We start from the raw sequence: 9,766 nt of genomic DNA, 5'->3' as shown, positions 1-9,766 counted from the left end.
TACCGGAGGAACACTTTGTGTGCTACCAAACGTCACAACGTAACTGGGTGATTATAAAGGTGCTCTACAGGTGTCTCCAATGGTACTTGTTGAGTTGGCATAGATCAAGATTATGATTTGTCACTCCGATTATCGGAGAGGTATCTCTGGGCCCTTTCAGTAATGCACATCACTATAAGCCTTGCAAGCAATGTGATTAATGAGTTAGTTACGGGATAATGCATTACAGAACGAGTAAAGAGACTTGCCGGTAACGAGATTGAGCTAGGTATTGAGATAACGACGATCGAATCTCGGGCAAGTAACATGCCGATGACAAAGGGAACAACATATGTTCTTATGCGGTTTGACCGATAAAGATCTTCGTAGAATATGTAGGAACCAATATGAGCATCCAGGTTCCACTATTGGTTATTGACCGCAGACGTGTCTCGGTCATGTCTACATAGTTCTCGAACCCGTAGGGTCCGCGCGCTTAAAGTTCTGTGACGATCGGTATTATGAGTTTTTGTGTTTTGATGTACCGAAGGTAGTTAGGAGTCCCGGATATGATCACGGACATGACGAGGAGTCTCGAAATGGTCGAGACGTAAAGATCGATATATTGGATGATTATGTTCGGACACCGGAAGTGTTTCGGGAGGTTTTGGACATATACCGGAGTACCGGGGGATTACCGGAACCCCCCGGGGGATGTAATTGGCCTATTGGGCCTTAGTGGAGAAGAGGAGGGGCGGACAGGGCAGGCCGCGCGCCCCCTCCCCCTCTAGTCCGAATTGGACAAGGAGGGGGGCGCCCCCCCTTCCTTCCTCCTCTCTCCTTCCCTTTCCCCTTATCCTACTCCTACTAGGAAAGGAGGAGTCCTACTCCTGATGGGAGTAGGACTCCCCCCTTGGCGCACCCTCCTCTTGGCCGGCCGCCTCCCCCTAGCTCCTTTATATACTGGGGCAAGGGGCACCCCAAAGACACACAAGTTGATCATTGATCTCTCCCAGCCGTGTGCGGTGCCCCCCTCCACCATAATCCACCTCGGTCATACTGTAGCGGTGCTTAGGTGAAGCCCTGCAATGGTAGCTTCATCAACATCGTCACCACGCCGTTGTGCTGATGAAACTCTCCCTCGAGCTCTACTGGATCGTGAGTTCACGGGACATCACCGAGCTGAACGTGTGCTGAACGCGGAGGTGCCTACATTCGGTACTGAGGACGTACGACTACATCAACCGCGTTGTCATAACGCTTCCGCTTAACGGTGTACGAGGGTACGTGGACGACACTCTCCCCTCTCGTTGCTATGCATCACCATGATCTTGCATGTGCGTAGGAATTTTTTTTGAAATTATTGTGTTCCCCAACAGTGCCCCCCTCGGGGCACCCCCAGGTGCTTCTCTGGCCCATCCTGGGTGTTCTGGTCCATAATAAATCTCCAAAAAGTTTCGCGGTGTTTGGACTCTATTTGATATTGATTTCCTGCGATGTAAAAAACAAGCAAAAAACATCAACTGGCACTGGGCACTAGGTCAATAGGTTAGTCCCAAAAAATGATATGAAGTTGCTATAAAATGATTGTAAAACATCCAAGAATGATAATATATCAGCATGAGTAATTCATAAATTATAGATACATTGGAGACGTACCAAAGACCCACGAGGCGGCGACAAGCCGTAGGGGCGTGCCCCCTGGCTTGTGGCCCTCTCGGGAGTCCACCGACCTACCTCTTCTCCTATCAATTCACAAATATTCCCAAACCATCAGAACAAGCCACGAAAATACTTTTTCGCCGCCGCAACCTTATGTTCCCGTGAGATCCCATCCTGGGGCCTTTTCCGGCAATCTGCCTGAGCGGGATTCGATCACGGAGGGCATCTATATCAACCCTATTGCCCCTCCGACGAAGCGTGAGTAGTTTACCTCAGACCTATGGGTCGATAGCTAGAAGCTAGCTAGATGGCTTCTTCTCTCTCTGTGTGTGTTCTTCAATACCATGTTCTCCTTGATGTTCTTGTAGTTCTATCCTATGTAATCTTCTTTTGTGGTGTGTTTGTCGAGATCCGATAAATTGTGGATTTATGACCAGATTATCTATGGATATTATTTGAATCTTCTCTGAATTCTTATATGCATGATTTGATATATTTGTATTTCTCTTCAAATTATTGGTTTGGTTTGGCCAACTAGATTGGTATTTCTTGCAATGGGAGAGGTGTTTAGTTTTGGGTTCAATCTTGCGGTGTCCTCACCCAGTGACAAAGTAGGGGTAGCGAGGCACGTATTGTATTGTTGCCACCAAGGATAAAAATATGGGGTTTTCATAATATTGCTTGAGTTTATCCCTCTACATCATGTCATCTTACTTAAGGAGTTACTCCATTCTTTATGAACTTAATACTCTAGATGCATGCTGGATAGCGGTCGATGTGTGGAGTAATAGTAGTAGATGCAGGCAGGAGTCGGTCTACTTGACACGGACATGATGCCTATATGCATAATCATTGCCTTGGATATCGTCATAACTTTGCGCTTTTCTATCAATTGCTCGACAGTAATTTCTTCACCCACCATATTATTTGCCTTCAAGAGAGAAGCCTCTAGTGAAATCTATGGCCCCGGGTCTATTTTCCGTTCTATATTTTCAGATCTATAAACCAAAAATACCAAATATATCTTGCTGCAATTTATTTACCTTTTATTTTTTAGCAATCTTTTATACCTATCTCGATCAGATCTCACCTTTGCAATTGACCATGAATGGATTGACAACCCCTTTATCACGTTGGGTGCAAGTGTTTGATTGTTTGTGCAGGTGCATAAATTGGGGACTTGCTTGTACCTCCTACTGGAATGATACCTTGGTTATCTAACTGAGGGAAATACTAATCTCTACTTTGCTGCATCACCCTTTTCTCTTCAAGGGAAAAACCAATGCAAGCTCAAGAAGTAGCAGTCGGTGGCCAGCGCATCCACGCCCGCTGCCGCCGGCAACATCGAGAAAAAGTAGAACACGGGTGGCCGCTGCCACCAACATCGAGGGAAAGAGAACACGAGAGACCACCGTCGCTTGGGTCCCAGAAAGGCCACCATCGACGTGTCGCTAGCATGCACAACCGGTGACTTGCCCGGTTCATCGCAGACCATCATCGACCCCCGCCTCGGCTTCACGGAAGCAGAGTAGGCACCCTTCCCCTCAGGCTGAAGCATCTCCTTTACTACTACGATGAGCGGCGCACTGGACATAGGGAAGATACGGGGGAGGAATATACCTCCAAGGCTCTCGACAGTCTGATGAGCAGGCTGCCAGACATGGGAAAGACAAAGGGATCCTCCGTGGCCGGCTGTAGACTAGTGTAGTGTATGTGTGTCATTGGAATGGAGCTCCGCGCGACCATGTGTGCACAAGTTTTACCGTTTTAGTTAAAATATGTCCAAAATGTAAATGTTTTTGTCCGGTTTGTAGGAAACCCGACGTGTTTGCACGAATTTTATCTGGTTGGTTCAAAAATTTGTTGAAATGTATACAGGCAGCATTGGATGACCGCCTCCCGCATCTGTGTCTGTGGATTGGCCCCCTTGTCCGCCGAAGGATCTGGGGGGAAATTTACGGGTCGGCGTTGGAGTTGCCCTAACAAGGTAGTTACCATCCCCCGCATCCTTGCGGCCATGCCATAGAAATTCATGGATGACCCTGGTTACCAGCTTGACAAGTGTTGGGTTAATCTCCATCGCAAGGAGGATGTGAACCAAGATATCACTTAGGACATGGTGGACTAGAGCAAGGTGCTCACCGCACGAGAGATGGGATGCCTTCTAGGTGGTCAACTTACGGATCATTCTGTCAACAAGTGGCATGAGTGCCCGTGGAAGGAACCTTGCCATCGAGAGGGGCAACCCAATGTGTTGAATGGAAAGACGGTGACCGGGAAATTAAGCAACACTCCAATGGCGCTGGAGAGATTGCCGGGACGCACTAGATTGGCATGGCTAAACATTTGATGAAGTTTGTGCGGAGGCCCGAATCACCTCCGAACACGCTCAAAAGCTCATAAATGATCATCGACTCGAACGGATTCGGATGGTCAAAATGACAACATCATTGGTGAAGCGCGAGGTGCTAGATATCGCGTGGCGGTGGTAAGGCGGCGTAGGACCTGGTGTGCAAAGTATGATGCAGCAAGGAATTAAATGTGTCGATGACGATGGCGAAGAGCATCAGCGGGAGATGGTCTCCCTGACACATGCCACGAGCATGTGACACTGGGGGGGGGGGGGGGGGGGGGGGGGGGGTAGACTGTCGTTTACAAGGATGCGAGTAGAAGCAGTGGAGATGAGGATGTACACCCACTCACACCATCGTCGACCAAATCCCAAGTGCTGTAGGATTTTGAGAAGAACTGTCCATGACACCGAATCAAAAGCACGCGTGATGTCAAGATTGAGAAGCACTCGTGGGGATTTAAGATTGTGCAGAAGACGTCTCGTTTGGTGGACAAGAAAGTTGTTATCATGGACACAACAGCCTACGATGAACATGCTTTGGTTTGTCGAGATGATCTCGGCCAACCGAGGCAAGATTATTTTTAAGGAATACAGACCTACATTTTTGAGAGATTATTGGTTTAGGGGATCTGCTAGATATGCCTTAATTCCTCAAACCAGAAAAAAATCTCCTCAAACATAGCTTTTAGGGGAACCGCTAAAGTTGCTCTAAGTATGTTGTGTGTGTGATGCGTTTGTGCACGACGCAGCGGGCACTTCGATGCAATGGAGAGATGCGATGAAGAAAAGAGGGGAAAAAGGTGTCTCACAAACGTCTGAGTCCCACAAATGGGCTAAAATTTTAAGCACCCATTTTTTTTTACTTTTGAGTTGTTGATCGTTTTTTAGGTAGCTACCCGCTTATTTCAAGCGGTAAGCACCAGTTATCGGGATTATGCGTCAGACTACATAGTTTTTGGCGATAGTCCTTTTGTCAGTTTTGGCAATCCAAATTTTGTCGAATCTGCTACAATTGCTCATATACGCAAAATCGACGGTGCAATCCTCTATTGGTCAATTGCATGTTCATCATGAAAATTGCGCCTTTCTTTGTACATTGCTCTCTATAAGGACACAAAGAACACGTTTGGAAGCAAAACCATGTGATCGTTTCTAGCTTTTCAAACGCATGAACGTTTTTCCTGCTAAATGCTAATCATGGTTTGAACAATCTGAATTTCACATCTATAATTGGTACCGATGGAAGGTGATAGGCCTCGTGTGTCGCCACTCTTGTATGGCGGCCCGGAGTGCGTGGTTGGGCATGAGCTCCTCGGTGGGAAGCTTGATGTTGGTCATCGGCGACGTGTCGTGTCCGCTCCCAAGCCACTCCTTCATCGCCTCCGCCTCGTAGGTGAACCCGTCGCCGGCGATCTGCGGATCCCTCATCACCTCCTGCGAAATCACATCAGTTATTCATCACTGCATCGTTTCGGAAAGCCGCGCGCATGTGAATGATCGAATGCACATGTGCATACCTTGAGTATCGGGCAGAGGAAGTAGGACGGAGCGCCGCCGCTGTCGGACGCCGTCGACGCCGAGAGCGACGACCACGTCCTCCCCGGCGTGGCGTCCGTCGCGGCCTCCAGCACGCTCAGCGCCTCATCCAGAAGCTCGGCCGCGCGGCGTGGTCCTCCGGCTTCGACCGCGTCGCAGCATTTCAACCCGAGGAGCGCGACCTCCGTGGCGCGCTCCATCGGCCACCCTCCGGCAGTCGCGTCCACCACCTCGTGCCAGGGCGTGCTCCCGTCGGCGGCCTTCTGCGCCGCCTTCTTCGCCGCGAACGCCGGCATGCCCGTCACCAGGCGGAGGAGGACCACGCCCAGCGCATGCACGTCGCACTGCGGGGTCAGCTCCCCCGTCGCCAGGTACCGCGGCTCCACATACGGCAGCGCCACGCCGGTCGGGAGCTGTGGCGACGCCACGAGACCAGGCATGCCGAGGCCGGCGAGCTTGCTGGAGGAGCACCGCTCGTCCTCCAGGAGGATATTCTCTGGCCGGACGTCGCCATGCACTGTTGCCGTCGAGTGGAGGTAGGCCAGGGCGGAGCAGGTTCGGTACGCGGTGCCGCACCGCGCGTGCCATGGCAGTGGCGGCGCCTCTCTTCCAAGACGGTCCTCCAAGCTCCCGCCCGGCACGAGCTCGTACACTACGGCGCGCGCCCCCGGGCACGCGCCGACGAGCGCGACGATGTTTGGGTGCCTCGCCCTGGCGATGGCGTCCACTGCACGACCGAACGGCGCCTCGTCGACGGCGACGTCGGGGCAGATCATCTTGACGGCGACGCTCATGCCGCGGAGGCTCCCTCTGTACACGCGGCCGCGGCTGCCGGCACGGGCGCCTCCTATCACGGCAGACTCGTCGAAACGATCGGTCGCCTCCTCCAGCTCCGACAAACCAAGCCGCAAGAAACTCACACTTTGATCACCACCGTCCACCGCAGGCATGGATTCTTCGTCAGCCGCAGGCCCTTCTCCTCGGCGCTCCCGCCTGAGCGCGTCGAGGACAGAGCACGACTCCGACATCCTGACATCGAGCTCGCTCATCACGCGCCCTGAGTCGGTGATCTGGAGCTCGAGCTCGGCGCTGCGGTCATCAACCTCCCGTATCTTCTCGAGAAGGGCGTCCAGGTCCCGCCTTTCCTGCTCCATGGCCGCGCGCTCCCTCGCCAGACTCTCCTCCATCTCCTTCCGGCGCCTCGCCTCGCCATGGTAGGAGCTCTCTGCGTCCCTCGCCTGCACCCAATCAAAATCAGATGATGGTCGAGAATCTGACTCGTTGATCGAAGCAAAGCTATCTCATTTATTATATTCAGAAACTTACCATCATGGACGCGTCGGCCAGGTCCCGGTCGGCCTTCTGCCGCCGGCGAGTCTCTTCGTACGCCTCGTGCCTGAGGCTCCCGGCCTCCATAATCGCGTCTTTGAGCTTCTCGTACAAAGCATCTTCCATGTCGCCAGCCTCCTCCTGACAATACCATCACACAAGAATATTTTATACCACGCCGACATGATCACACGATCGTAGCCCATGGTTTTTTTAAATTTCAGCACATTGTTTTTGTTTTTTTGGAGGAAATTTCACCACATTGTTGTTCAGATAAAAAAAATCTTAGTTTGAAATGCCTGCACATACCGAAGCCGAACCATCGTGCGAAGGCGTCGGCGGGTCTTCTTCGACATCTTGCAGTAACTGCACGACAGCCGACGACCCACCTTCAGCGGCTCCCTCATGAGCGAAATCCTCGATGCTGTGATCCGTGGCATTGTCGCTGTCGTCCCTGCTCGGAGTCCGGCGGAGCGACGCCGCCATCATCGGATCGGGCGAGTCGTGGTGCATCCCCAACAGCTCGCCGTCACCGTCCCCGTGGATGGTCAGGCGCGGCGGGGACGATTTCGATCTCGAGTAGTCAGAAGCGACCGATCTGGGGCTGGAGCTAGCCGTGGATGGCTCTGCTCTGTTCAGCTCCTGGCTGACCTCCCTGAGCAAAGGTCAGGTAGATGGCATTAACAACATGAAATGTGCCAGTTAATTTACTAAGTAAACTTTCTATTAAAACCCATCCGATGATTTGTGGTATTATTACTGATTTTGGTCTCTTTCTGTTACTCGGCACTCTCTAGGTGAAACAGCTTGTTTTTCTAGGCAATATCTATATGAAACGAAGTGAGCTGAAAGGTGTCAAAATGTCCAGACATATACATATACCTAGTGCAGATGAGGTTTCCTTTGCAGACGAACCAGATCCTGCAAGAGGGGTTGGCCTTCCGCTGCACCGTCACCGCCTTCTTACACTTGGGCGCCCGCAACTTCCTAACAACCACACACACCATATCCATCACAATCGCAATCATAAAAGTATCTTCATATCTGACTAGGGAATACTCCAGTAACTAATATCGATCATCTCTAAATCCACACGCGCACGCACACGCACACGCACACGCACACTGACACTAGAGTCTAGAGGTAGCAGAGTGGTTGGTAGGTGGGTACCTGGTGTATCCCCGGTCAGCGGCGGCGCCCATGACGAGCTCGGCAACGCCATGGTCGTCGACGAGCTGGACCAGGCCCCTCGCGGCGTCGTCCCCCGACACAATGACCTTGCGCGCGTGGACCTGCTCCGATCGAACGCGACTGTTCAGTCGAGCATCTCGGTGGTGGGGATCAAAATGAGGATCGCCTCATCATCAGAAGAAACGAAGGGAGGAGGAGTTGGTGTGGACGAAGGAAGGAACGAACCCGTTGACTTGCGCAGATGTCGATGAGGACGTCGAGGGCTTTGGTGGCCCTCTCCTCCTCCAGCTTGCTGTACGCGGCCACCTCGTGCTCCGCAAGTTGGCTCACTGGGACCCACGCCCCCACTGCACAAACAAGCGGCAAGGTCGTCGTCAGCCCGTACGTGCGCCCGGCGATGCCACACACGAGATTCCTCGTCGACACACAAAAAGCGTAAAAACCAAAAAGGTACTGTGCTTACAAAGTGACATCTCAAAAATGGACATAACAGAAATTAACCTCCCAGAGAAACTGTACGTGTAATTTCGCAGTGCAGGGAGTTTTGGTTGGAGCTTGAGCGCGTTGCGCTTGGCGGAAGGAAGAGTTAATATAGGAGTATTTTCAGAGCAGAGGTAAGCAGTAGTGGTAGTATGCTTACTCATGTTGATGCGGTGCGGCGGGCGGTGGACGTGGGCGAGGACGAGGCGGTGGCGGCTCCGGGGGAAGTTGGCCAGCACCCACCGCAGGTTGGCCCTCCACTCCCTCCCCGCCTCCTTCCCCACCGCGCAGTACACTTGCACCTCCGCCGCGGCCGCTCCCCCTCCGCGCTCCTCCTCCCCGCCCTGATCATCCTCGCCGCTGCGCCCAACGCCGCCTGCCTCCGCCATAATGATCCTCCTTGCTTGACCGGTCGATGAGCTGCTCACTTGATCGATCTTCCTTCCCTTGATCTACAGCGAGGAGGCTGGGCGGGAGCGGTGACACGGAGGTAGGCTAGTTTCTACGTCTTCCTGGAGTGCGACTGGTGGTAGGAGTAGTTACTTGCTGCCTGCACCTAAAAGCCAAAGGGTAGCTGCGGGAGGAAGAGGAGACAAGAGAGACAAGGACAACGCCGATCGGAAGCAGTTGGAAGACGGTCGCTTCTCTGGCAGGCGGGCCCGTGTGGAGGGATATTCCGGGCACCTTTATCTCGGGGCTAGCTAAGCTAGCTGGACTCTGGATGGATGGATGGATCATGTTGACTAGACCTGCTCCTCACGAGCAGCCCGGCATTGCTTAGGTTTGAACTTTGAGCTCGCCTTGCATTCTCATTCCAAACTGCGCAACAAAGACCAAACACCGGCACACCGTAGAGACATAGACACATGCATCTCCAAGTTTTGCCAAGGAAATCATGCATCGAAGACACCACATACTGTACATGATAGTATATACATCGTGGGTCTGCATCACATGAATCCCACATACATCATGCGAGAACGAAGCGCTGGAGCACATACGTATGGGAAAGTAGCATGCCAGTATCAAGGCACGTCATGAACCCCGTTGACTATTCCGTGCAATGGATATGCCACGAACCTAATATGAATATGCTTCGACTTTGCCTCATATACTAGTAAGACTGGTCACAATAGGCAAGAACATAAGCTAGTAACTTACCCACTTCCCTAAACTATGTTACTATTTCCATAATGGGTAGGAACATCTATGTAGTGTCATGCAACGATGTATTTA

General features: G+C 52.1%; 1 protein-coding gene across 1 annotated transcript; it reads right to left on the bottom strand.

Moving 5' to 3' along the window:
- Positions 1–5,058: 5,058 nt before the first annotated feature.
- On the bottom strand, positions 5,059–9,093 carry LOC125509288 (U-box domain-containing protein 33-like). Its single transcript, XM_048674221.1, has 8 exons — positions 8,691–9,093; positions 8,276–8,397; positions 8,030–8,151; positions 7,742–7,846; positions 7,169–7,514; positions 6,857–7,000; positions 5,512–6,768; positions 5,059–5,428 (listed from the first exon to the last, which is right to left on the bottom strand). Exons 1-8 carry the CDS (start codon positions 8,917–8,919, stop codon positions 5,219–5,221), a joined length of 2,535 nt encoding a protein of 844 aa, XP_048530178.1. The 5' UTR covers positions 8,920–9,093; the 3' UTR covers positions 5,059–5,218.
- Between the last annotated feature and the right edge of the window lie 673 nt (positions 9,094–9,766).

This window comes from Triticum urartu, chromosome 5, assembly GCF_003073215.2.
Source record: "Triticum urartu cultivar G1812 chromosome 5, Tu2.1, whole genome shotgun sequence".
NCBI lineage: Eukaryota > Viridiplantae > Streptophyta > Magnoliopsida > Poales > Poaceae > Triticum > Triticum urartu.
Note: the sequence above shows the minus strand (reverse complement) of the source record. Positions and strands in the feature narration are given on the sequence as shown.

Coding starts and splice junctions, on each gene's coding strand:
- LOC125509288 (XM_048674221.1), bottom strand. CDS start 8,919: ATGGCGGAGGCAGGCGGCGTTGGGCGCAGCGGCGAGGATGATCAGGGC. Junction 8,398..8,690: donor GCCGCACCGCATCAACATGA/GTAAGCATACTA, acceptor TTGTTTGTGCAG/TGGGGGCGTGGGTCCCAGTG. Junction 8,152..8,275: donor ACATCTGCGCAAGTCAACGG/GTTCGTTCCTTC, acceptor CGATCGGAGCAG/GTCCACGCGCGCAAGGTCAT.